Source organism: Solea solea, chromosome 11, assembly GCF_958295425.1.
Source record: "Solea solea chromosome 11, fSolSol10.1, whole genome shotgun sequence".
NCBI lineage: Eukaryota > Metazoa > Chordata > Actinopteri > Pleuronectiformes > Soleidae > Solea > Solea solea.
In genome coordinates this window covers 21944490-21972404 of record NC_081144.1, presented here as the reverse complement: position 1 = coordinate 21972404, position 27915 = coordinate 21944490, and the positions used below count along the sequence as shown (strand labels likewise).

Sequence of the window (27915 nt, the reverse complement as noted above, 5' to 3'; positions counted from 1 at the left end):
ATTAATATTTCAAATCAAAGATATGATAAAGACCTGCATGTATTTGCACATGGACACTGTGTGACTGTCAATGACACGTTCAGGACACAATGAAAAACATAGGTTTCTTTTAGTTATCATTATGTGAAAATATGACAGTGAGGTGAATTTAGGTTCCTCGTTTTTATTCAGTATCCAGACACAAAATGCAGCAAGAAATACAAGAAGAAAAGTTCAATGAGCAAAATAAATGAATCAAACTAACACTGTACTTCTGCACTGTGACTATAGACTAGAGGGGGTATGATCTCTCTATGTATCGTCTCTATGTTCTATGGCACGAAACACTTTGTTGAGAGGAAAAACACTGTGGATCCTGGATATACCACTGTGGTCATGAAGAAAAGGAGGTAATGGCGATAACGGGAAATCTTACAGGTTCAGTGGAATGTAGACAACAACACAAGGCCGTTGTAATACAAATATTAATCAACTCAAATCTGTCACATCACTGGGAGGCGCTGCCAGTCACGGATTGGCTCTCACCAGGAACAGAGGCATGGAAACCTATTAGGAATGCACCGATACCACTTTTTCTGACTGAGTACAAGTACGATTACTTACTTACTTACTTAAAACTTAATACTACTTTTCGCCTCCGTCTCTTTACAGTCTTTTACTTTGACATCATTGCTTAGTTTAAAGTATTTCCACTGCTGCCATTTCAAAACATCTGCTTATCGCTGCACACCTGCTCAGCTCACTTGAAGATACTTAAAGTGGTATCAGGTGCAGCAGTATCATAGTACAAATACAAATATATGGGCAACATGGGACCCTACACTGGCATCTGTGCATCCCTAATGGTCATTTTAGAATACATTACACAAGCAGTAATCAGTGTCGGCAAGTCTCACTTTTACAGAATTTAAAACAGGGATATTTTCAGAAACTGTTTTCAGAGTTAATAAATAGACAAACTTAGGTATGTGTTTCATTTCTTCCTTCACAAATGCATTTGTAATCATTCAAAATCAGAAAAAAAAGCCAAACCATGGCCATTTGACATCATTTTGCAAAAACCAGAATCATCATCATCATCATCATAATCCCGAGCACAGCCCAGAAAGTCCTCATCATGCAAGTCAAGTATGGACGGTCACAGCTCTGTCCGATGTCAAAGCACAACAACTGTCCACGTGGCTCACAGACATAAGCAACACCACTTTAGATTGTCTTTCACAGTAACACCTACAACTGTTTCAAATACACCTTTATTCATGAACATCAAAACAAACAAACGGGGGAAGAAAAAAAACAAACAACCAAACAGTATTTACACTGTTGCTTATACAACATTATACTTGAAAGATATTTTCCTCTAGAGTAGTAAAATACTTCAGTCTAGTGCTCAGGCTTACAGTTAAGTGTTCTGCTAATGAGTTAAGCATAACAGTTCAGAGGCTCATGCCAAGTCAGTCTTGTGTGCTGCAGGTTCTGCAAGGCTGGAGATAAATGAGCACACAGTGTGAATTGACTTAAAATGTCCAGGGAAATTTAGGTGAAATTATTTTAATTTAGCAGTAATTGAAGATTAAATAACAGGGCTCTCAAGTCTCACGCATTGGGCGTGAGACACACGAAATTACTAGGACAACGCCCACCAAGGTGCCACACACCAGCCAGTCAAAAAATAGCATTTTTGTATCTGGGTAAAATTTACGTGATCCCGCTACAACTTTCCAAAGAAGACAACGGACCGACTTGGATGACGTGGCAGTGCCATATTGGATGAGTAGCCTACAGTACAGTAAGTCATCTCATCATTTGATTTTTGTATTTCCTGAACAAAATTACTACTTGCATCACAAAAATAACGACAGTTGATGTTGGGGAATATTGTGTTCAGCTAATAATGTTTGACCAGAGTCTGTGAGCTTGTCTAGAATCATAACTAGACTCCCCTTCCCGACGAAATCTCACTCTAAACTGACTAAAAAACTTGAGAGCCCTGAAATAATAATCATTACCGCAGAATGAGCCTTTTAATCTGATATCAGGAGCCGAGTGTGTGTTCCAGAGGTGGCCATTTTCGACCACCATGCTCATACAGTAGCCCACAATGGACAAACTAACCATCTTTATGATCAACTTTGATGCTAACTCAAGGCTACATACAGTATGTGCTCCAACACACTGACATGCAACTTCACCAAAGCGGCTACATTTCACACACTGTACTTTCAATGCAGGATTTTAATGATATTGAATATTCTTAGTTAAATGATGTATAGATGCCCTCATAGATGAAATGCAGTAACCTCACAAGCAGATGCTTGAATTCATTTTTAAATCCAATTTCAGCTAAAGCTAAAAGCCTCGGTGACACTTTAACACGTAAGCACGAGTCTTCAGGAGTCCTGTTGTTTACTGCCTGCCAGTTTCACATTATCATACAAGGCAGACTAGACAACAACAGCAACAACAACGACAACAACAACGGCGGCAGCATATTAAGAGCTTAGAAGTAGTAATCCATAGCTGAGTCACTATGATACCGGTAAGACGCTATAGAGTAAACCCAAATATATGGGTTTATAGGGCATTTAAAAACAGCACAGAACCAACCAAGGTTATGTATATGGCACATCTTTATATCACAGATCAAACGGAAATATGGAAGACTGTCGACAGACTTTATCAAACAATGAAAGTCATGATTGATCACATGCAGAACAGAACAGAAATATGACCTGCAGCCACATTTTTCCTGTCACTCCATAATGGAACTAGGTGTCTTGTCGGGTATATAATCCATCATTTTATGGATTTTAAGAAGCTTTAAAAAGCTTCTCTATATGTAGATCAGGTGTCAAACTCGGGGCCCGCGGGCCACATGCAGCCCTCCATTCCATTCCATATGGCCCACCACTTAATATTTTTTTTAAGTAATAGAATAATTTTGCATCACAAATACATGATTATCGTGAACTAAATATCATTCCATGTCAACACACTTTTATTTTGAAATTCTGTGAAATATCTGTCTATTTTTCACCTAACTGGCCCCCTACTGGCCAGACTAGGTGCTCTGTGGCCCCAAGGTCATTTGAGTTTGAGACCCCTGATGTAGACAGTTTATCATCAACTGTCCAAAGACCAAAGCACATTCTCCCTGGCGTGGGCTAATCTGGTACATAACGGGAGAGTTTAAACAATCACAGGACAGATCACAGATAGAGGGCACTGCAAAGCATCCTTAAAAAAGGAAAAAGAGTGGAAGAAGTGAGACGGACGATAAATGTAATAAAATACAAGTATGTCAGAAAATGCCTAAGGTCGTCAAAGCATTAGGATTTAATAACCCAGCATCGAAACTCAACAATTAAATATTTTTTCCACCAATCTTGCCTCATGAAGCTTCAATGGGAAAAAGAGATCCATCAGCATCACAAAATTCACCCCAACACCTGCTGAGGAACCATTCTCAGCACTTGTTGGAATGTACTTTATACTTGGTCCCATTTTATTCAAGGTCCTGTCAGTGTGATGCAGGTATGTGTATGTCTTTTTAAAAAAAGAGAGGCCAAGAAAGAATAAGAATGTATGTATGAGAGAGAATGGAGTGAAATTCTGTGGTTTATCTGTGCTATAGCTCCCAGTTTTACTCCTAGAGTAAAATGTGTACCATTTCTGTTCAACAAACCCCTATAACAAGGTGAACAGATTTTTCAATGGTCTTCATTAGGAACAATGTCTGTTAAATGGGTACGTCTGACATGCAGTCATTGGTCCTCATGTCCAAGGTTTGGTTCATAAGTCAATTATTTCACTGCTGACACTGGCAGAGTCGTCATGACGGCCGACCTCCAGGTAGCTCCGTGAACCTGCCGGCCTTGTGCGTCTTCCCCGCATTCTCTCTGAGTCCGGCGTGATGAACGGCCGTGTGTCGTCCACTCCCTCGTCTTCCAGATTCCCCGTGGAAATTCTGGAGGGACGAAGTGACACAGGACAGGACACGGAAGAGGGGACATTTCCCACCCCGTTCCCAGCCCACCTGTGACCCTGATGGGAAGGCGTGGGAGGAGCAGTCACCTGTCTGCTGGGTACACTACTGAGTATGCTGCCCCCCAGTGGCATGGACGACTCTGTTGGAGCCTCGCTGCTCTCAGACAGCTGAGGATCACTGTTCCTGCGGAGCCATGGCCCCTGGCTGACCCCTGAGCCCTGGGAGGGGTACTGTGAATTCTGGTTCAGAGGATGAAACAGGCTGACTCCTTCCAGCAGGTGTTCCCTGTGCAGAGCCTCATCGATGCTGCGGGTCAGGTCAATGGGAGACGGGGGCCGCAGATCAAACTCACATAAAGAGAGGGAAGTGTCCCTTTCATGATCCAGGCTGCCACTTGCTGAACGCTGAGGGGGACGTCCCAGTGCCTGCAGTCTCAACAGCGAGCCTGTAGAACCATCAGATACCCCTCTTTCTGCAGACTGGCCTCTGAAATTGCGCCCACTGTTGATGTCTTTTATGTAGCGAGGCTGAACAGAGGCCTGCTCGTGGTTTTGGTTCCTGATGAGACTTTTACTGATGTCAGCTCCAGGACGTTCCTGACCAGCCCAGTTGTTAGGCACCTCCCCTGGTCCTCCTCCACCTCCTCCGACCCCATTACTGTCCGATTTTTTACATGGCTTCCCTTTCAGACTTTGCACTATCTTAGACCAGCAGGTATGTCTTTGAGTGGACCCTGTCGATTGGCCAGGAGACGGCAGGTCTCCTGATGCTCTGCCATCCGCTGCACCCTCCTCCCTTCCCTGGCACCCTTGAGGCCTCCAGAACACCCATGAACCCAGGAGGAGAAGTGAAAAACCCCAGGAGAGTTCTAAGAGCCGGGCCCAGAAGTGGACCAGCCACCATCCCCAGCTGAAGTGTGTCCAGTCTCCTAACAGTCCATAGAGCCATAAGATAGCGTAAACATGCAGTCCACAACATATTGTCCCCAAAACTGCACAGACTGCCAACACTCTGCCAAGGATGACGCCAATCCTCTTGTTTCCTGTCCAAGCCTTTCTGCCACCCCCTTCAGGGACTCCAGGCTGAGGGACAGGAGGGCATCGGATACGGGGGAAGACATGAAAGAGGAAGCCCAGACAGAGGGCCAGGCCCCAGCACACAGACAGGACCTGCAGAGTGACAGGCACCACGGGGGACAGAGCCGGGGAGAGCAGATCAGCCGCCAACAGCAGGGTGCACTGCAACACTGCCAGCACAGCCACCAGAGGAGGACGCTCCATGTTTGAAGGTAACACACTTGTCCCTGCCACCCTCAAGGCCAACAGTGCCAGGGCAGCGTGTGTCCACACCAGTAGGTGTAGAGGTAAGTTGTACAAGGCCATAATTGCAGGGCGAGGAAGCAGTCTCCGCGTGCCGTAAGGATCGATTAGAAAGAGAGCTGCCCTGAGGCCTCCGGCGAGAAACAGCAGAGCGTTGGCGAGCGCAAGAGCACCCCGATGAGGACAGTTTATGCCAGGGGACAGGGTGAGACCGAGAGCAGCTCCAGCAAACAGGAGGAGGAAGAGACTCGCCGAGCCGAAGACATGCAGCTCCCAAGCGAATGCCAGTGTCCTGCTCAGGTCACCCCAGGAAAGAAATGTGCCATTCGGGGATGGGCTGTTGCTGGGGGAGGGGGCTGGATTGGAAGTGGAGTGGGGAGCTTGGTGAGGATGTCCCAGGAGAATAGAACGGTTCCTTTCAACAATACCAGACTGATAGGTGGTGCTGACCCTCAATCTGGTGACTGGGACGACACCAGTGGTAAGGAAGGATGTGGTCCCTGGAAATGAAAACATAGTTTTGAGGGTCAGATTGTATTTAAAGTCAAATGCAACTGTAAAACTGTGTAGTTACAATGATTTTTCTCTCAAAGCCATCTAACTGGGGAGCTACTATGCCATAGAAAGATATGCATTAATATTCAGAGCCACTAGAGGGCTGTAGTTCACCATAAAGGTCAAGAGACACAACCTTATAACTCTAATCAGTTTTGTACGCACCAAACATTTATACAGCCTTAATACCAACTTTAAAATGTTTTTTCTCTTGTCTATGACAGGTTAGTGTGTCACTGCCCATCAGTCTTAACACTGTATCACAATAAAAATAACACAAGGATAGTTTATTTTACAATGTAATTAAAACTACACACCATAAACACACTAGTAGGTGCATTTATACTACTGCATGTGCACAAATTTCAGTAGGATTTGAATAACACATCAGACATTTTGCTGAGCAAAACTCTTCTGTGTGTGATCTAATTGGATTAGATCATATAATTAAGCTCATCTGCTTCACACGCTGCAGTGCAAAGACACCATTTCGCTGAACATGGAAATCCCTGTTGATACGTGCTGTTTTATTTACAATGCTTAAATCCCTCATGAGAACACATGGTAATTCCAGTGTCTCACCTCGTCATGCGCACGCTATCACATACACATGCATGCACGCGCACACACACACTTTGTGTTTGTTCAAGGCCCTGCACCTTGTCCTGTAATACCTTGGAAACACCCAACACTATAACAATAGGGCCATCCATTACCGAGTGCTTCGTAAGCTATTTACTGTAATTAAACGGATAAAGCATTAAAGACATACAATGAAAGAACTAAGTAAGCACTTAAACATTATGTGTCTGTCAACACAACTAAATTCTGTAAAATACGACTCGAGTAAGTGACTTTATCTCACTGGTTGAGACCCTCTTTATGCCCCGCTGATATAGCCATTAACAAATAAAGTTATCTGGAAAAACATCCTAACTGTCACTAGGTGACTGACCTATGTGTCTACTAGGGCTAGGTAGGGCAGACTTTACTACAACAGCAGTTTTATTTACTTTTGACATCAAGGAGAATGGATGTGCACCTTATTTTGATAGTCCATTGTTGACTCCCTAGTAATCAACAGGTATTCAATATCAACAGATAATCAGTTGACACTTATTTATATTGCTACATGGTCCTGACACACATTGTCAGATGCAAGTGTAGTTCCCCTACACATAATGTGTTGTGAATAACTGATCTACTAATGAACTACAACTAATCTATTACATGTTTACTTGACAATAAACATATTGTCAACAGATAATCAAATACGAATTGCAAATAACTAATAAGACGCTGACACAAACTACAGAGAAGTAGTGAAGTGACGGCTAATAACAGTGCAATAAAGAGTATTTCTAGGGTTAAGGTTAGAAACACTTCAAGCACCATTTATAGTTTACTGGCAGCTCGTTAACGGTCCCTTATCAGTGCAATAAGTGTCAAGAAGTGTATTATTATGTCAACTCTGCACGTACACCATTACAGTCTCAAGACAACAATCACAGCATCTGTAGCATCTAAATCAATACTACAGGTGTACAGCAGCCCGAGTGCTTATTATTGTACGTGGGATTCAGACATGATGATGTCATCAGCATCTCTCTGCATTAGTCAGTGTGTGTATGATGGGTTGCAGGTGTGCATGATTTAGTGATTGTACAGGTACAGTTCCAGTTTATGAGTCCTGATCACCGGCATCAGCTGCAGTCGGCTTTTAACTGAACCACTCATAGCCGCCAGACTGTCAGCCATCTTGTCCTTGTTTTTAATACGCATTTTAAAATGCTTTGTTTAATGTGCTGCTGGTGGTTTCCAAGGCAAGGAGTTGGGATCATGTTGCTAATCGGGTTTTCCCTTGGTCTTAACAATATGTTCAAATAAACAAATTAAATATACATTACATTTGCATCACATCTCATTCTAATGGTCTAATGGAAACATATGTATCTATTGTGTGTCCACAGGTACAAAGCAGAAAAGAAACGTGCAAATGAAAATCTTACTCTGATTATTTATATTTTCTTTTTCTTTTTAATTCTTTAATTTAATGCTAATTTAAATGTTTTGTTCTCTATCATTGTCCTGTTACTTTCTCTATATTTAGGTACACTGCTGTGTGTTTTCTGTGCTCCTCTTATTCTGTGACAGCACAGGCGAAGCATCTTCTTCCACCAGAGTGACAAGTGAATCCCAAAGTTTAGCCTCTCTTTTGTGCCCTCCCTCTTTATCAGGAGTGTCCTCCACAGCTCTGAGTGTGACTTGATGTGGAGGGACACTCAGGAGTGAAGTGGTAGTGGTTTGGGACTGGGCCACAGTGTGTGCTCTGTGTGTTTTGATGGCTGAGCTTTGATGACAGATCAGACCGATGTATCGGTTACACTGTGGCCCTGCTATAACAAGCTTTTCCAGACTCCTGTTAAACTGAATTATTTCCACAGACAACTTTATTTATTGATGGCTTTCGGGACGTGAAGAGGATTTTAAAAATGACATTAAAATAACAAAAAAATCTATACTAAAAACACAAGTGAAAATTGGCACTGAATGCAGGACATGTGCACATTTTTGCCCCCTTTATGGCAAAATAACATAATGAGTCTTATTCTCTTTTCAGGTGTACATTCAGCTGAGTTTACTTCCCCTTGGTTGCCTTCTTTTGAGATTACGACAGATTTCTCCCTCGTTTTAGGCTTAAAAGTTGCAATAGGTTTTTTCCTCCAAGGTTTTACCAGCAAATGGTCTTTTTTTGCTTGAGATTTGTCAAGCAAAAATCCATGAAGTTAAGTTTTTATTCGTCTATTTTAATCTGACACAGGAGCGTAGGTTGTCATGTGGAACCTTTGTAATGTTCTGTCCCCCATGTTCACTTTTGGGGAGCCCACCTTTGTCTCACCCTTATCTCTCCCCTCCTGCTGCTGTATTCTGTGGGAGAGGTAAGCGACATGTGCTCGTGTTATTTCCACATTTCCAACTCCACCGGCTACACACGCAGATCACAGACACACTTCTTTATTTTTATAAAGGTATGTTTTACTTCCTTCCCTACAAACTACCATTTTTTTTCTTCAAAGGAGTGACATCCAGACACATTCCAGATGTGCTGATCACATTTCACAGCTGGACACACTTAAAGTTACCCATACCCTTGAGTTTTTTTGTTCTTTTACTGCTTACACAGCTTTATACTGTATGTCCACACGGTGCAATTAACTAAAAAGTAAATATCCTGTTCCATCTCATAGGAAACACAATCATTTTTATGGCTCTGATAAATGTAGACAGTAGACGAAAACATTAAAACCAGTAACTGGCTTTTAGAAGTCCAGTGTGTAACTTTTAGCAGGGGTTTATTGGAAGAAAGTGTATATACTACCCAGAAGGATGTTTATATAAATGTATAATCACTTTAAAATCAAAGTCATTAGGTTTTCTTAGCCTTAGAATAAGAATCTTTTACATGTACTTTAGAAACAGTTTACTACCTTAGGCTGGATATATGAAATGGACTGAGGGGAATGTATCCTTCTTCTGACTTGATTTATAACATTAGTAAACATTTTCCTGAGGAGTTCATTGTGTTTTTATTCAATAGAACATAATTTAAATTTAGTAAATCATGTTCCGGTTTATAGGAAAATAGAGCACAAATAAGTTGACACCCTGTGATTGACATATTGATGTCCAATCATCTGGGAACTTATAGTCAAAATGTGACAATTTATTAGAGCTGAAACAATTAATCGATAACCAAATTAATCGTCAACTATTTTGATAACTGATTAATTGGTTTGAAGCTTTTTTCATTATTAAAGATCCCATAGCCCGGAAGTGCCAATTAACGCTGCATTTTTGTGTGTATCTGCGTCATTACCTCGTTTATGAAGCCCTAAAAGTCCATAACAATCAGTTCAGCCAATTGGTTGTACAGAGCTCAGCAACAAGAGTAGTTCTTCTTCTTCTACGGTTGAAAGTAGCAATATAAGGACACAGCACCAAACTTCACCTAAAGGAAGGAGCAGTGCCAACAATACGTATATAACGGTCTTTGTGTCCTTGTTTAGCAATAGCCGGCTACAGGCTAAGCTACACGCTAAGCTACACGCTCGGCTCGTGTTTCATTTGCATGTGTGTTTATCATCTCGGTAACCACAACGTTATCCAAGGTGTCCTGCAGCAGTCTTTCACTTGTCACAGTGTCTTCTGACTCTGGGTCAGACTCCGGGTCAAATGCGAAAGGGATTACGGCATTACTCAATGTTTTGATAATTGCTAGCAGTACATCCGCCTTTCCAGAGGGGGTGCTGCAGGTCTGAGAGCTGACGTGCCAATTACGTCATTTCCAGGTAACTGGCCAATCACAAGACAGTGGGAAAGCTCTCGTTGGCTGGCCAATCGCAAGACAGTCCGTGTTCTGTGGGTGTGGTTTTGGTCTGAAACGGCTGACGAGAGCGTCAGTGATGAGACATTTACATCGGCTCGTTTGTAGCGACTAGGACGTTTTTGACCATAAAAACGACTTCATGTTTGTAAGTACACCTCCATATCTCACATATAAGTGAGATAGGACCATGCTATGGCCGCTTTAACACAAGATTTCTGATTGTTTCAGCTCCTTTAATGTGAATATATTCTTTCTTTTTTTGCTGTAACAAAGAAATCATTAAAAGAGAACCATTTTGGTTTGTGGACAAAACATGACATTTGAGAACATCACCATTTCCAGGTTTGACAAAAAACTGATCCACATTTTTTAACGTTTTCTGACATTTTATAGACCAAACGATTACTCGATTAATCATGAAAATAATCGACAGATTCATCGATTATGAAAATAATTGTTCGTTTTTTTGTATATCCGGCTAATGTTTAGGAAACAAACGAGGAAGAATGATGTCCTCTCTAGGAAACCAAATCCCCGTAGTTCCCTGATGCACTTGGCAAAAGTTGGGGTGATTCATTGATACATTTCTGTCGCCTTCTTTTGCAGCATCATAACACATCAGTCATCTGTCAAGACTGAAACCAGTTACCAGTTTCTCATAGCCAACTAATACACATACTCTTTTCAATGACCTACCAACAAGCAACTATTTTAAGACTTAAAACGCAGTTTTTAAAAGGTCGGTATGATGTTTTTCTCACAGCATCTAAGAGACTGCCTCATGCGTCCCATGTGTCGTGCTTTTCTTTTTCCATCGACTTTTCCGTAACTCCCTTCCCTTCTCTTCACTGCTTTCCCTCTTCATCTGGTTTTCATTACCTTCCCCACTCCCTCTATTCCTCTGCCTGTACCTTTTGCTCTGCCACACTTTCACCCACCCAGTCTGCTCCCTCATCTGGATTTCCAACAGCTCATTTCGGGACCCTAATTTTTTCCCTCCTGTCTATCTCTCTGCTTGGCTGCTATCCCTCACCCCCCTCCTCTTCAGCCCCCTCTCTTTCCTCCCACTCATAGTTGCTCCCTTTGCTGTGTCTACTCCAAACAACTACCACCCCACTTTCCACGGAAAAGTGTCTCTTTTTTTCCCCTTTGAAGCCCCCCCCCCCCCCCCGATTCCCCCCATTAAGAAAAAGTCCCAGCTGCATAAATAATTCCACTGCAAAAACATTTAAGGACAAAGAACCCATCAATATGTCAAACACAACAGCATGATTGTCTCTTACCTGTCTTGGACGATTGTACAGTTGGGTTAGCTGTGTTCTTTCCAAGTTGTGTTGCTGTTTTGTTGGGTGCATTATCTGATGCTTTTGAGGACCTCCTCACTGCCTCCTCTGTGGTAGTAAGCACACTTGTACGTGTAGATGTGGTCGTTGCTTGTGGTGTTGTGGTGTTTGAATGTGGACTCTTCTGGGTTTGGGCAGAAACTGGCAGCCCCGAACTCTGAGGCTGTTTGTGGGAAGAGCCATTGGTGGCAGTAGTCGTCACAGCAGCAGAGTCCAGCTCTGGAGGAGATCTGTCTGTGGGAGGAGTGTTTGCTGTCAGTTCACCTGAAACATGGCGGAGGAGACAATATTTGGAACATTTGTGTGTTAATATTCTGATCTAACAAAGTTCTAATCTAGGGTTGAGTATTTCCTACAACCTCAGTACGAGACATATCATGATACAGAGGCCACAATACGATAAATGTTGTGATACAGTTGTATTTTGGATTATAACCATGTTCTACAAGGCATTCAATACAACAGCTGTGAGCCAAAGATGCAGAGATGTTCTACAGTCTGTTTCTGCAGACCTTAGCTGTATTTAGCGACATATTTGGTGACGTGTTAGGCGACAAACTAAAGAAATAATAGTGGAGGCTGTGCACAAAGGCATGCAACACCATTTTAATTTTAGGCCATGTTGAATCACTCAGGGCTAACTACTGAAACAACTACTGAAATTTGATGTAAGTGTTTCCAAGACATCGGAAGTTGTACTAGCTAACATTACCTTACAAGGTGCAGGTTTCTCATTAGCAACAACTGACGGGCAGTTTTTAGAGATACTTAAAGGAATACTTCACCGATTTTCATTTAGTTTTGTATTACTAGAATAGGGGTAGTTTACCCTGAGGTGAGAAATATCTTCATTCTTTTCTTTGTTACGTGCCCACCAGTGACACTTTGTCCTGTTAGCGTAACTGTTAGCAAAGATGGCGGACATTGTTTACATTTTGGGAATGAGGTCAGGTCCCCCTACGAGTGCGTCTAAAAAGGGCAGAATTATGAGAGGACCAACTGTCACTGGTGATGAAGAAATTTCTCAACTCAGGGGAAACTGAGGTTGGGAAGCACCATTTTTCAAAAATACTACCCCTATTCTAGTAACACAAAGCTAAGGATTGTATTGACTTCTTAATACCAAGAGTATACGCTGAAACTGGTGTAGCTACCTGTGTAGCTACCTTGCACAGCCCAAGTACATTTGATATCTCACCTGTTAATACTTCATTGCCAGGTGTTGCTTGTGTTACCACAGGGACGTCTGTGGTTAGTGTGTCACTCTGTGCTGTTGCCGAGGTTTTACTGGCCTCGGTGAGCGCAAACAGGGGAGGGTTTACGCTGTGACTATCAGATGGTGGAACCTTCACTTCGGAGACCGCAGTCTGAGCCTGTGGTTGATACTGTGCCATTTCATCACCGACCGTTGGCAGTGGCACAGGTGATTCCTTTACCACAAGCATCACTGTAGGATTACTCCCTGATCCTAACCCCTGTGAATCACCAACCTCTGACTCGTTAAGAGCCTCCTCCTCTGGTACACTTGTTGTTGTTGTCACTGGTTCACTATCAGCAGGCTCAGTGGCAGCAGTAGGCAAAGTTGTAGTCAAGCCTTTTGTAGTAACATCTCTCTGTCCAAACGCCCTGCTGACTAAACTGTCTGTGTCAGTCCTGGGCCTGGAGGCAGGTGGTTGGGTTAAAATTGGCCCACTGCTAAGGTTCTTCGTAGAGAGGGCAGATATAAGAGACGGAACGGACTGTGCAGTGGGACGGGTCATTCTTCGCCCCTGCGGCACTGTATTTGTCAGCCTATCCCAGACTGTAGCTCTGATAGGCACATCACTACGCCCTCTGGGAGGGAAAGAGGACCCGAAACTATCAGTTTGCTTGGTTGGTGGAGGTGCGGCGTTAATCGGCAGGTTGAGAGGAGTAATTGAGGAGGAGGTGCCAGTGATGGTCTGGGCATTGGAAGAATGGAGGGAGGAGAGGACGAATCCCAGATAGAGGAGGGACACAGGAGCCATGGTCTGTCTCTGAGTGGTGAGCAGTGACTGGTCCCTCTGTCTGTGTCTGTATCTGTCACAACATCCTTCCACTGCGCTTCTGTTGGCAGAGAAAAAAAAGGGGGCAGAAGTACAGTTAAACAGCTTTTATTGGTGATTCAGATCAGATGAGAATCCTTGAGTCTAGAGATGCATCTCTTTATTGGCTTTACTTCAGAACTGTACATTCACCGATACGGACCCTGATGCTGTTTTTTCTTTCTTTCTTCTTCCTCTCAAGGGTTGCCCATTTTTATGCTGGATAACCTTTATGACGCAACCCTCCCATTTAGTTAAGAAACAAACAAAACTAGGCAATCAGAGATGGCAGACTTCACGCAAAAAGCCTCTGGCGGCCTCTGTTAGTCATATTGGCAAGTGCAAACAAACACACAGAGCCACCCAAAAAAAAAAACTTCAAATAACAATGGTGTCAACTGTCAACTGTCAACAAACGTTTTATTTTAAACAACAAGTGGTGCCTCGGTGCTTTAGTTCGTTGCAGAAAGGTTGTCTAAGCAGGGGCAAAGGGTCATAGATGGCTCAAACAATACAGTAAATTGTGTGAATAATATGTATGACTTTGCAGTTATATATAACTCCAGGAGTGTACACTGCAGCTTCGTGAGAGCCTGTCAATGAAACACCCACATGGATTCAGCAGCGTGACGCCAACAGACACACAGGGTGTGGTAAGGTATTCTGTTACAGAATAAATGACACACGGACAAACACAAAGGCAAGAGTTCAACGTTTAAGTTATATAAGGAGCACTGTCAAAACCAGAAGGAGACACAGTTGGTTTCGTTCAGTAGCAGATGGACAAATTAACTTTTTCCCCCCTCCACCACACTATCTATTTTCCTGCCATAAAATGTCTCGTGGATGGATATCAGTTTCTTTTTTACTCTACTCCCTTTTCTGCATTGAGTCTGAGTCACGGATGCCAGGGAGCTGACAGCTGTAAAACCGAGCGTGGTAAAGCTCAGACAGTCCAGTGGTACACAGAAACCCCCGGGGCCGTGAGAATTACACAATCCTACGAGTCTTCTCGCTGAATGGCTGCCAGTCGCATCTCAGCGTGCACTTGCTATCCTCAAAATTAAAAAAAAAAGAATACAAAAACACTTCAGCTTCACATAAATCTCCCTCGTTTAAACTATAGCCTCTGACTCACAGTGGAAGATAACCCTCAGGGAGACAGAGTCAGGATCATACTGAAACTTTAGGAGGAGGGAAAGCACAGAAACAAGACATCAGTGCCTGAAGGAGAATCCATTCTGCTGTGTATGACTCACATCAGGTCCCAGAAACTACTGCAGCTGCAGCAGCACTCACAGTTGCTACATACATTTGGACACATGCATGAGAAAATCTGTGTGTGTGTGTATATGGAAAATGTGTTTAAGTATGTGTGCGCATGAAGGTCAGTCACCAAGCAGGAACTTCCTGAGTGTGCTGTAGGTGTGTGAAAAGATTTAGACCAGCACACGCAGCAAAGACATGCTTTTGCGATTGTCCCTTTACAGATGTTTTACTTCTCTGTTTACTCAGTGGCCATGAGTGTGGGAATAATATGTGTGGCGCTTTAACTCAATCTGCACCCACTCACAGTAACCTCTATCGTAGCATTTATATTCTTTTCTGTCTCAACCACCTCCTCCACTCTGGACTGTTAGTCAAGCCCGATCTCTGAGTAATCCCTGTTTTTTCCCCCCCTGTCTTCGTTTAACTTTTCCGCCATTTAAGCACGATATTTCAACATCGCAGTAAAGCATGCTCCTGGATGAAGGTTGAAAGAAGGCGCTGACAGATAAGAAGAGATAAGTCGAAATGGAGGAGGTGGACGTACAAATGTCGAGATAAGAGAAGAGGCTCACAGGGAGGACATCGCAGCTGGAGGGGAGAGGCAGAGATGGAAAAGTTGGAGACACAGTGACGTAAATTAATCTGACAGTGGAGGTTGTTGGCGGGGGGGGGGGCGCTAAGAATTGAAGGGAAATTAAGGGTGAGATCATGTAGAATGGGCAGGGGTGGACACTAAGGCCGGGTCCACACTGAATATGTGCATCACAGAATGTCCTGGTCTTCTTTTAGAGTGATGTCAATTCCGTCATCTGCACATTTCTGCCGCATGGATCCAGTGTGGACAAACACAAGCACAGTCCCAGTGTGAGTCCGGACCATACTCGCCAACTGCTCCCTGTGTTACAATTCAAGGACTCAAGAGCAGGACTCCACACAGGTAAGGATAAATTCAGGATAAAGACAGTCCAATGAGCAGGGGTATCCAATATAACTCTCAGGCAAGAGGCTAAATCCTAATCAACAAGACTGGGTCATACACTAGAAAACTGACACGAGGAAACTGCTGGAACTCTGACTGGAAACAAGATGCTCTGACAGGCTGACTGAAGCCCACCTGACCCTTCTGACAATCGGGAAAAGCTATTAAGTTGACAACACTGACAATCGGCCTCCATATCTGTTTATATTCTTAAGTCACGTTAAATCACGTGAGTTTCTTAAGATCCCAAATCCCCTCCCTGAAATCATTAGATTAAACGTGTGTGGTCCTGCGTCTTGACTGGATCGTCTGGTCTGTGCTTTCTCAGGATTAACACATTTCAAAATCAGTTAAAACGTTTGTCGTGTCTGTCGTCTAACACGTTTTATAATCAAGTCAGATTTAAAAGAATCCTCCAGTGTGGGGCGGGAATAAAACACACGGGGAGGAGGGTTAATGAGACACAGGTGTAGGTTATTACGGCGGGGCAGATAATCAGCACAGGTGGGGAAGACACAGGACGGCAGAAAGTAAAGAGAGGTAAAGAGAGGTACCAAAATAAAAGAGGAGACTCTCCTGTCAGATTTCAGATCCTGAACTCAATGCAATCAGCTCATTCCTCTCCACTGTTGATCCACGCCCCTTCTCATCTGCATCTCATTAGTTACCCTGTATATGTATATGTGTATATACTGTATATATATATGGCTCACTTTCACCTAACCTCTGCCTGATTGTCTTGTGTTAAGCTCTTTAGTTTTCTGGTCTACCTGATCTAACCTGTTTCGCATTCTGACCCCTGGATCGAAGCGTGCTGTTTATTGGATTTGTTTGCCTTATTGGACTGAATCTCTGGTATTTTTGACCCCTGACTGCTTTGACCTGAAAACAACAACAACAACAACAACAACAACTAAGAACTTCTGTGAACTGTTACCCTTTCCAGTCTGGAACTTGCTTTGACGTTAGGAGGTCTGCTGGTACCTACACACCCAAATAATACAAGGACACACATAAGTGGGTGATTTCCGAGCGAGAAAGCGCCACTACTGGCTTGAAATATGAGCTAATGTACACATGCGTGGAACGCTAGTCTGACACACACACTTGTTTAAGTAAGAACGGAACTGCGGACATGTACGCACTTGTGGAAATGCGAAGCGACTCACTGTGGACATAGAAAATATGACCCAGCCCTTATAGGCACACATTTAAACTGATCAGAGCAGCCACACTGCCTGAGTGGAGATGCCCTCACAATAACCCATACACAGCAAGTGAGCCACACAGCTGTTTTTGGAAAGAGAAACACTGCCTCTTTCTTTTTTTTTCATGAGCCACGTTTTAAAGTGAAAACTCCACAATCTATCATCCGTCACATAAATCACAAACACAACACATCCCGTACCTGGTCTTAAAATCAGAACCCAGAATCCACTGATGTTTTTCCACAAAGCCCTGACATTTACGGTAGTTAAAAGCCTATTTTCATGATTTTCAAACCCTGTGTAAAACATAGCAAACGGTCCACAGCAGACAAGCTCCCTGTGAGAAACAAAGCAGATCGGCAAAGGCAACCATCACACATTGCACACACACCCAACCTTACCGTGGACCCAACCACAGAGGCAGAATATCAGAGAAAAAGAACACGAGTCCTGAGGAAACTAAAACAATTTTTCTGGATCAACAGGTGTGTTATGGTCCGAGCAGAGCTATGGCAGTCCGTCCAGAAGGCATGCGGGGGGAAAAGGAGCCCGCTTTACCTTTGCTCTGAAGCTAACTGGCAGGTGCGCAGTCTCTGGCAGCCGGAGATAAACAACCTGACTGTTGAGAAATGGCTTTAAGTAAACACACGACCATCTTGATCCAGAGTAATCCGCCGTGAGTCAGACTATGTGTATGAAAGTTCTGTAGGTAGAAGTGATGAATGAGTCTCCAAAGGCATTTAGCCCGAACACATTGGTGAAAGAGAGAAAACACGCTGCTCCTGCTGCTGCTGCTGCTGCTGCTGCTGTATTTGAAAACGCCGTCAGCATTAATATCATCTTCACACATGGGGCCATAAGTACAAAAACACACACACACACACACACACACTAAAATGTTTTTCTTGACTGCATTTCGACAATTTTACTACATGTTTCCACAAAAGTTAAACTCTTGGAGTTGGAGCGGACTGGAAGCTTCTCTAAACGGTGGGAATTTCAGGCTTGGAAAAGACTTTGTAGGATTTTCATTTCCAACCAAAACACTCCAAGAATCACATCAGTATAATCAGCTGTGTTCTGCGTGTGGACTGAACGTAGACCCGCATGTTCTCAGCCAAACACAGCACATACTTACATATACTACACTCATTTCACAAGGGAGTATAATACAGAGATACACACACAAATAAAACAGCACGTTCCTCTGTGAGTGTCCAGGGGGAGAGTGCACACGAGTGTATTTTTATCCCATTCATCCGCTCTGGGCCAGGCACCCATCCCTTTGTATTTGAATAGCACTGGCTTGTGCATGTTGTCAGTCTTCTCTTGCACAATATGTTCTTTATCCCAGGCAGGAAATGCCCATGGATCATATCCATCATTTGTAATATCCCTTCTTCAATATGAAAGATTCCTGTAAACTCCTCAACCCACAGTATAGACCTGCTGGTTATACAATCATATGACTCATTACAACAGCAGCTGCTTAAGTCGTGCAGTAGTGATTCCATGTCTACACTAATGTACTAATATGGCTGACTAATGCCACTTTACGTAAGGAGCCAGGCAACTAGGGTGGGGTGTGCAGTCGAGATTTAGGACAACCTCCATTATTCTTGTAAATCACTCTCTCCCTGCAGTCACTGTGGTATTTCCAGGGACAGACATACACCCATTAAGGGACAGAAGGGTCTGTGTCTTCTCAACAAAGGCCGCTCCAAGCTACACTCAACTCCATTATCATTGGCTGTGGAGCCTTCCTTTACTGTTTGGTACAAGTTTGCAAAGGCCGGTTTGCAGCGACAAAGTATTTCAAAACATTTTGACCCTAATTTGAGCGCATACCGATCATTCTGAGGAGAACATAAACGTCCATTAATCCATTATCTATCGTGCTTGTGCTGTAAGGGTCTCACATTCACACCTTTCATCAATTGAGAATGTCAAATTAACCTAAACCTGATCTGCATGACACTGGGAGGAAGTAAATACAAAAGCCAAGTGGTCCACACTGCAGTTCAGCTCACCATGGTGCACTTTGAAACGGTAAACCCTGATCTGGTTTGCGTACTGTGTAGGCTGGATGGTAAATGGTTTGTATTTAAATAGCGCTTTTCTAGTCTAATGGGGGTTCAGTGTCTTGCCCAAGGACACATCGGCATGTAGACTAGCAGAGGTGGGAATCGAACCCACAACCTCCGAGTTGCCTTCGCTCCTGGCGGTAGATGCTTCAACATCATACCAGCATGACATAATGTAGCCTACGGAGAAATCAAACAAAGAAGAGCGGTGTGATGCATTCCTTGGGTCATAATTTCGATGAAAAATACAATTTTTGATTCAAACGTGTTTTAGAACGTAGAGCTGCTAATTTGAAGGTCTACTAATCATAATATCAGAGTTAAATGTTTGCAAGATTAGGTAGCTTTTATGATTGGAAAAAGGCAATAAACTTGCACACTTAGTGCTTCCTGCATGACCTGAGCACAGACTCCTCTGTTGAATGTTGAGATTTTAAAACTTTTAAGTCTGACACTCTGCCAATCAGGGGCAGGCAGTCTGTCGACGTCACACACATGGTGGATTTCCACCGGCTCTACACGCCTCACCTCGCCATGCCACGGCACATTTTAAGTAGCGTTTCCACTAGCATAGCACCTGGTACCAGGTACTATTTTTAGTACCCGCTCAGGCGAGGTTCCAAAAGTGTGCTGAGTAGGTACAACGCGATGATTGGTTCAGACTGCCGTCACAGGAAGAGACGTCCCACACACAAATCAAGCCGAACAGCGCCGAACTGTAGATCACTTAAAACTACTTAACAATCCTAGAAACGTGGGAACAACTACAACTACCTGGGAAATCTCTATATTTAACAGAGGAGTCAGGTGTATTTAGGGACAGCACTGCCGATCGCAGACCCTGCAGCTGTAGTCTGTGGAGTAGGAGGCTGTACTCTGGAGATGTGTGGACAGTGCCCAACTGTAGATCAGTTTAAACTACTTAACAATCCAAAAAAACGTGGGTTATCTCCAACAACTACCAGGAGTCTGGTGTAAAGTCACTAGTCACTTGTTTGTGTGTCACGTATAAAACGAAGTCAACGCAGTTTCACGCAGCCGTGCAGTGATGACTCCACCCATGTTAAATATGTACTTTTTTTGTAGTGGAGACCTAAACCGTGCCGTGCTGAGGCGAGTAGAGCCGGTGGAAATACGCCAATAGTATCAGCTCCGCTCGCTTGGAACCTTGTCAGGTACTAAAAAAAAGCACCAGGTACCAGGTACTAGGTACTTACAGTAAGGCAACAATGCTAGCCACTTCACCAGTGTGCCGATTTATATACCACTTTCTGGTGTAAAGATGCAATACAAATAGTCGACATACAATAAAATACAACGTTAAAGCAATAAAATGAATAAAACTAGATACAATAATTAGCTTAAAATAATGCAAATGACGTTGAATTAAGAGAACGCTAAGCTAAAGGCACACAAGCATGAGATTACAAGGTCAGGTCTGACTGTGTGCCCAGTGCAGTATCCAGTGTCAAGGTGGCTCACAAATGAGCAGGACCTAATGGGGTCATTACCGGAGAAACGCACAGCTGAGAGGGACAGCTGGTTCACGGAGGATGGGGATGGACCCAAGAGACACCAGGGGAAATGATGAGCTAATAAGCTTTCTAATAAAAAACAACAACAACAACAGGAAACTGACAGCAAGAATTTCATTACAAGGTGAGAGGAGGAGTACAGTAACAGTATTTCTGCAGTGACAGCAAGGATGAATGGACACGGAGGAAAGACAGAGGAACAGTTAGGATGGAACGAGAAGGCACCGATGCAAAAAACGTGACTGCTTCACCATCAGCTCGCTGTACACATGTGTGACTTATTTACACGGCACTGGCCGGGGTGGTGAGCTGAGACTGTGAAGAAGTGCATGTTTGTTCATTTGTGTGTATGTGACACGGAGCGAGAGCGCGAGAGAGAATCAGGGAGAGTGGGGAAATGGGTGGGGGACTGTATGTGGTTATGCTGGTATGTGAGCAGTGGGGGAGGTCGCTGGTTTGACCGTTGAAAATTCCACACCTTGAAATAACATATGTATAGCAAAAACAGCACCCACATTATTTTCTTGCCCTATTTGAATCTCACTATCACAATTTTTTTTTTTTTTTTTTTTTATAAAACAGACACTTCAACCTCCAACTCACAGTTTAACCTTCAACTAACAGTTTCAAAAATGTTTTGATTGGCCACTGACGTGTAAAAGTGAGAATGGAGCCTCTTTCATTCCACCCATGTACGTTTTTTGAGTAGGAACACAGTGAGGAGTGTGTAACTTAAAGATACTGTCAGCGATATAATTTTTTTTGGGCTAACTTCCTGTTTGTTACTGTCCTGCTACTAAAGGCATTCCCCTATCACCATCATCTAACGACTACTTCCAGTTGGTCAGTAGGTATTGTCAAGATCTGGCTCTTAGTTGGAAAACGTGGGATACTCGAAAGACCTACAGTCTAAACAACTACTCATTCACTTTGAATGGGTCAGTGTGCGAATTATGAGTCATTATAAATTCCCCAAAAGTGAAAGGTTTAAAAAAAAAAAAATCTCGAGGGCTGCACTTCTGTTGAGACGGACAAAAACACAGACCTTCAGAAACTATAACCTCGTTATCTCCATTCATTTCCTGAATTGTTCTTATCAGCCGTGACTCATCCACTGTATCTGCTGTGAATGAAAGGCTCCATTGACACTAACTTTTATTTTCACCTCGTCGTCAGTCTAATAAGACAAATCCATCTTACTTTTCACCATTGTCATTTCTGGTTAGCAACTAAAGCCTGTCCCACACTAGAGGATTTTCTGACCTGATTTTAAAAAAAACTTGGGAGACAACAGACACGCAACAAACTTTGTAAGCATAATGTTTTAATCCTGAGCAAGCACGGACGAGACGATCCAGTAGGACCACACACACGGCATTTAATCAGACGATTTCAGGGAGGAGAGTCCAGGGATTTGTGATCTCACAGAATCTTGTGTGATTTAACGTGACTTCAGAATAGAGCTGAAACAATTCATCAATTACTAAATGAATCGACCTATTTTGATAATCAATTAATTAGTTCGAAACTTTTTTTCATGATTAAAACAAGATTTCCGAGTGTTAAAGCTTCTTAAATGTGAGTAAATTCTTAATTTCTTTGCTCTGGATAACAAAGAAATCATTTAAAGTTTTCATTTTGGTTTGTGGACAAACTAAGACATTGGAGAACATCATCATTTCTGGGTGTAACGAACACGATCAACATTTTTAGAGGTTTTCTGATATTTTATAGACCAAACGATTAATAGATTAATCGAGAAAATAATCGACAGATCAATCGATTATGAAAATAATCGTTAGTTGCACCTCTACTTCAGAATACAAACAAACATGGCGGCGGACTGTTGTGAACGGGCAGTTCATACCTGTTGTGTGTGTGCGATTTTCTGAGCTGAGAAGACGGGATCAACTTTGAACAAGTTACGGTTCTAAACAAAAGTATGCAACATCTGTTTGTCGGTCAACTCGTTCTCATTGGATATTGAGGGGTTCTGCTCACGCCCCCATCGCTGTTCACTCGTAAATATCAAACATGTGCACGCATCTGTTGAAATCAGTCGAAATCAGAAGACACTAATCTGTCCAATCATCTTGTAGTGTGGGGCAGACTGAAGCAAACAACTGCAGAGTACCAAAACACTTCCTGCTTTCATCTGCATGCACATGCACAAGTGTACCCGGATGGTCACATGATATACAGTAAAGTCGTGTTTCCACCGAGTAGAACAGTTCTTTGGTACATATTATGGTACATATTTTTTGTGTTTCTGTTTGGAATAGTACCAAAATAACTGGCCTCGACTGTTCCATTCTTCGGCACCCTACCCTTGGGGTACCAGTACGGTACGATCGTGATGGAGCTGGACCAGCTCCACCCATGAGAGGCAGCTGATTGGGTGACAGAAAAACCCATGGAAGTCGAGGCACCCGCAGCCTATCCTCAAACAAAGCTTGACAACTTGAGACAAACGGCCACAAACCGAGCAGGAAAAAAATGAGCTGCTCTTGGACGTCCTCCATCTGTCTGTGTCATGTTCGATGTCGCTGTTCATTATTGCCGCATCAATTTCGCGCTACGCAGCTATGGGGCAGAGACCAAGCCCCGCCTACCAAGTTAAGGCACTGCTCTCAGTGGAAATGTAAGCCTGACCCAGGACTGTACCACGATGGAAACTAAGCATAAGTTAATAGGCAAATTAGTATGCGCTGCATCGCTAGTCTGGACAGAGATCGTATCACATATCACTCTTTCATTGAGGCTACAGTGATAGCATGTCCAGCAAAACTTACATAGTGTTGCTTTCTCTTTTCAGTTCATTCTACATTGATTTAAGAGACAGACAATATCTTCAAGGGGTTTTTCAACTATCTTTGAGGCCTCTGGTCCAGACTAAAGCAGTCTATTTAGCTCCTACGTCAAACCAAAGCCTTTCAAAAAATGCCCCTATCCTAGTGACCTGCTGCCCCTGGGGGGGGCAACCGACCACACAGCGAGGTCATGCTCTAGGGAGAGAGGAGGCTCCAGAACCAATCACAGATGCTTTTGATCCTCATCTGAAACGGATGTCCAGTTTAAAAGTGCTGAGCCTCCACAACATCTTTGACTGATGTCCTGCCGTCATGTGAACCACAGGCCAAAGGCTGAAGAAGGTCAGCCTTAAAGGAGTAAGGCATTTAAACTGTCACTCCACCACACACACACACACACACACCTAGCCAGACACAGCCCTCCGCATAAAAACACATGCTCCAACTACCGACATATGATAGGTGAGCAGTTTACCAGAGAGCTGACACAGTCCACAAAGATCCAGTAACTTATCATGACAAAGTGTGCGCTCCCATGTTCAAATTAGCACGCACACACATTCCCAGAATTACACCCCAAGAGAGAGAAAGTGAGGTGACTGATGAAGACAGCTGCTGCACCACGAAACACTCGCAGGAAAACTGGTTACAGGCATCACAGAGTCATAAACTGTGTGTCTGCAACAGGGAGTGAACCACGGCTCCACATCACCCACACTCTAACAGCTGCATTCAATAAAAACACTGCTGTGTTAAGTGGTGTGTTGCGTGGCAATCACTCAATTTGCAGGCAAATCGTATCATATAAACACAGTATTAGCCTGGGCATGGGCCTTGTTGGTACATATTTACGACTTAAAGCAGGGAATTTACTGGATATTCCTCAGATGCACGATATTGGACTTTTTGCCGATATCGGACATCGGTGCGATACCGATATATAAACTTTTATCCTCAGGTGCTTTTGTCTCTTCTGTAGTGAAATTAACATAATATTTTTCGTAGTTGCGTTATAGCAGATGTAAATCTAATTAATCCTTATTGTGCAAAATAATTAAACATTAAAAAAAATAGTTAGACAGGGGTGCAAGCATAAAAGTGGTTACAGACACTATATTTAAAAGTCAATATCGGCCAATGTTGACAATACCGTGCATCAGAACAATCATTGTAAGTGTATTTTTTTCTGTTTGCTCTCCTTTGACAACAAGCTGAATATCTTTGGCTTATCGCATTTATTCTGAAGGCTCGAGAAACATCTCAGTTTGGACATTTTGTGGGCCGAACTAAACAAAGTGATGAATCAGAGAAAAACATTATCAATTCATCAATAAATGAAAACAATCCTAAAGTTGCTTCACTGATTGGGTTGTGCTCCTCTGACAGTTAGGACTTTCTGTTCTGAGAGGTGTGACATGCCTGCGGTGTCATGGCAGTTTAAAAGCATCTGACCTGTAATATGAGTGAATAATATTTTTTACAAGGTAAGCCATGAAAGACAGTCGTCATGGAGCATCGTCGGCCCTGGAAACCCTTTCAAAACACACTTCTCCATTAAAATACACTATCACAACAGCTTATAAATCCTTTTTATAGCTACTTAAAACCATAGTGAGGCTTTTCCCTTGTCAGTGCACTGGAAAGTAAAGTGATTTGGCTGTGCCTTACATGCCGTAGCAATCTTTCGCCCCGTGAATGTGCTCGGCTCCTGATGAGGAGCAGGTGCAGACTCTGACACGCCACCACAACCTTTCTCCTACACATGCTGAGGTTTGGCCAACCCTCGTAAACACAACGTACACATGCGGACAGACACAACACGCTGCATACCTCCAAGCTGTGGCCAAATGGAGAAACGTTACTCCACTTGTTGCTGTGTCGCCACATAAGTGCACAGTTATTTCCACTCACTGGACACACAGGCCCCTTTTATTCCCTCATATATTTGAGTGCATTTAAGTGCTCCAGTCCAGTCCCAACGCCAGATTACCCGGTTTGTACCTTTTATACTTAAAACTCTGGGTCATTTAATGAACCCACAGTATCCATAAGCAGCTAGCTAAGTAGTTGGCTGAAGAAAGTAGGGATGAGCTGATCTAATGCTCAATATCAGTACAATCTGCATGGGTGGCTTTGGTAACAACAACAACTTCTAGACTGAGATGCCAAGGTAGAAATCTGATATGCATTGTATTTCAAACCACCTCCAAATGTGGGTTGAATCAGATTTGTTAGATTGTTTTTGGCCCGACTTTCAAAAGCCATTGTGGATAAAATCTAGATAATCTAAATGATTTTGTTTCCTGACGGTCTAAACAAGGCCAACATGTGGGGACCAAGCACAGGTAAAACTCTGACATTAAAGGGCGGTTTTACCCATTTTTTTCCCCACTTGGTCAAATGAAGATCAAACTTAAAATCATTATGTTGCTGCTGTATTTGTTAAATTCCCATTCTATTACAGAGTCGGAATAAATTTGACAAATTTTTTTTGTTTGATGAGACATTTATCTCAGATCCTCTGTCTGATGACCGAATAACACATTTATCTCTGGAAACATTTATCTCTGGAAATGAGTAAAAAACTGTATATTATTTGAGAGAAATGACCCTTTAACAGCCTGTGAAACCCAATGACTGTGTGGCTAATCATTTTGGGCTAGCGATGGTCATTATTTGCTTTATTACAAAGATTAAAAAGATACAAAACAAATGTTTTTATAAAAGATTGCATTAATAAAAACAAATATCTCCACTACAATGACTCCCTAATTTGTGCTGCATCTTTTGTCACAAGGCAGCAGCTGCATTTGGCTAGTGGACTTGAATGAGTGTTCTTGAATGCATCTTGTAGCTGCTCCTCCAAGCTCAACACACTGTAGATCCGGCAGAAGTGATTAAATTTACCAGCATCTTTGAATGCATCTCATGTTAACTCAACATACAGTGAAGGCTCCATAACTTTGTCCTTTTTAACGTCAGAATGACATATCACAAATTGAAATAGTGACCAGTCAAAAATACAGTATTCCAAACTGCAATTATGGATAGTTATATTATTGTGGATATCGATAATATGATGGATTTGGAGGTTTTTTGGCCCATAAAATTACAGAAAATGTAGAAAAATGTTGATTGTGTTTCCCAAACCTCTAAATGATGATCTCAAATTGATTCCGTTTAAATAACTTGTTTGGTGTATGGAGGAAAAACACAAATCTAAATATAATTGAAGGCAGCTTAAATTTGAGATATCTTTAACTTTAAGTCTGCCTATTCAAATGATATCTTCATTTGAGACTAAATGTAATTACGCCCAGTCAAAAATGATGACGCTGACAGTTGTGATGTCAATTCTGGTCAGTCAAACACAGCCATTCCACGTTAAAACAGCTTACTACATCGTGGACACACAGTCTCGTACCGCGGCACAGGTTGAGTGCGCGTCACGCGTGAGTCACTGCGCAAAGTATCGCCGCATAGCAGCCGCTTCACAACTGTTCAAAAAAAAAAAAAAAAAAGGAAAGTCCGTCACTTACCTGCGGCACTGAACGCCCCGATGGCGCTCGCTGCGGCAGGATACGAGGACTAAGACATAGCAGGTTATCCAGAGAAGAGGAGGAGAAAAACAAACGTGTTTTTAATACGATAAAGAATAGAAACGTTCCTCTCGCGCACATGTACGCAGACGCTCGCGCTCTGAAGCCTTGTGCCACTGCCAGCTCCCTCCAGTCATGAGCTAGTGAGGAGATGAACGCCCCCTCCGCTCCTCCGACACCTCCATCTCTCCTCACATCGCTCCCTCCCTCCCTCCCTCTCTGTCTCTTTTTTTCCTTTCTTCACAAGCGGATAAACACTGCCGACTACAGATCAAGCTGCCGCGTGTTACGCAACCGCGGTGCGACACGCGGCCTCAGCCTCGTTAATGTGTGTGTGCGTGTGCGTGCGTGCATCATTTACCTTTAAACAGCAGCTTGTTAAAGCGGTGCCCGCTGGAAATGTGACGACACTGGCAGTGACGTCATCAGAGCCCGCAGTGCACGTGCACATTTCGTGCTGTATTGTGTGTGGGTTTGTTTGGGTTTTTTTTTTACAAAAAAACAAAAAAATGAAACTTGTGCTTGTCATAATGGCCAAAAAGTTACTGAAATAAAAAAATATTTCATTCAAATGAATTGATACTAGGGCTACTTAGTCCATAAATCGATCCCTAAATCAATCATCAGCATTTTTGATCAATTAATTGGTTTAAGTGTTTTCTTTTTAATAATTAAAACATGTTTTCCAGCTACTTAATTGCGTTTTCTTTACCACGCTGAAATTAGCTTCCAATGTGGCACTTAAGGGGAAAGTTAAGCGGAAATTAACTTAATGT

The 27915-nt window shown here is 42.9% G+C and overlaps 1 protein-coding gene across 3 annotated transcripts; it reads right to left on the bottom strand.

Moving 5' to 3' along the window:
• Positions 1–147: 147 nt before the first annotated feature.
• Positions 148–27543, bottom strand: LOC131468361 (proline-rich transmembrane protein 3). Of its 3 annotated transcripts, none has more exons than XM_058642488.1 (4): positions 27501–27543; positions 12791–13677; positions 11533–11856; positions 148–5807 (listed from the first exon to the last, which is right to left on the bottom strand). In XM_058642488.1, the coding sequence occupies exons 2-4, from the start codon at positions 13596–13598 to the stop codon at positions 3793–3795; spliced, it is 3147 nt and encodes a 1048-aa protein (XP_058498471.1). In that variant the 5' UTR covers positions 13599–13677; positions 27501–27543; the 3' UTR covers positions 148–3792. The 3 variants fall into 3 exon arrangements, with proteins under 3 accessions (XP_058498471.1, XP_058498470.1, XP_058498472.1); XM_058642487.1 differs by lacking the exon at positions 27501–27543 and adding an exon at positions 27080–27306; XM_058642489.1 differs by lacking the exon at positions 27501–27543 and adding an exon at positions 27080–27306 and having other exon boundaries at positions 11533–11826.
• Between the last annotated feature and the right edge of the window lie 372 nt (positions 27544–27915).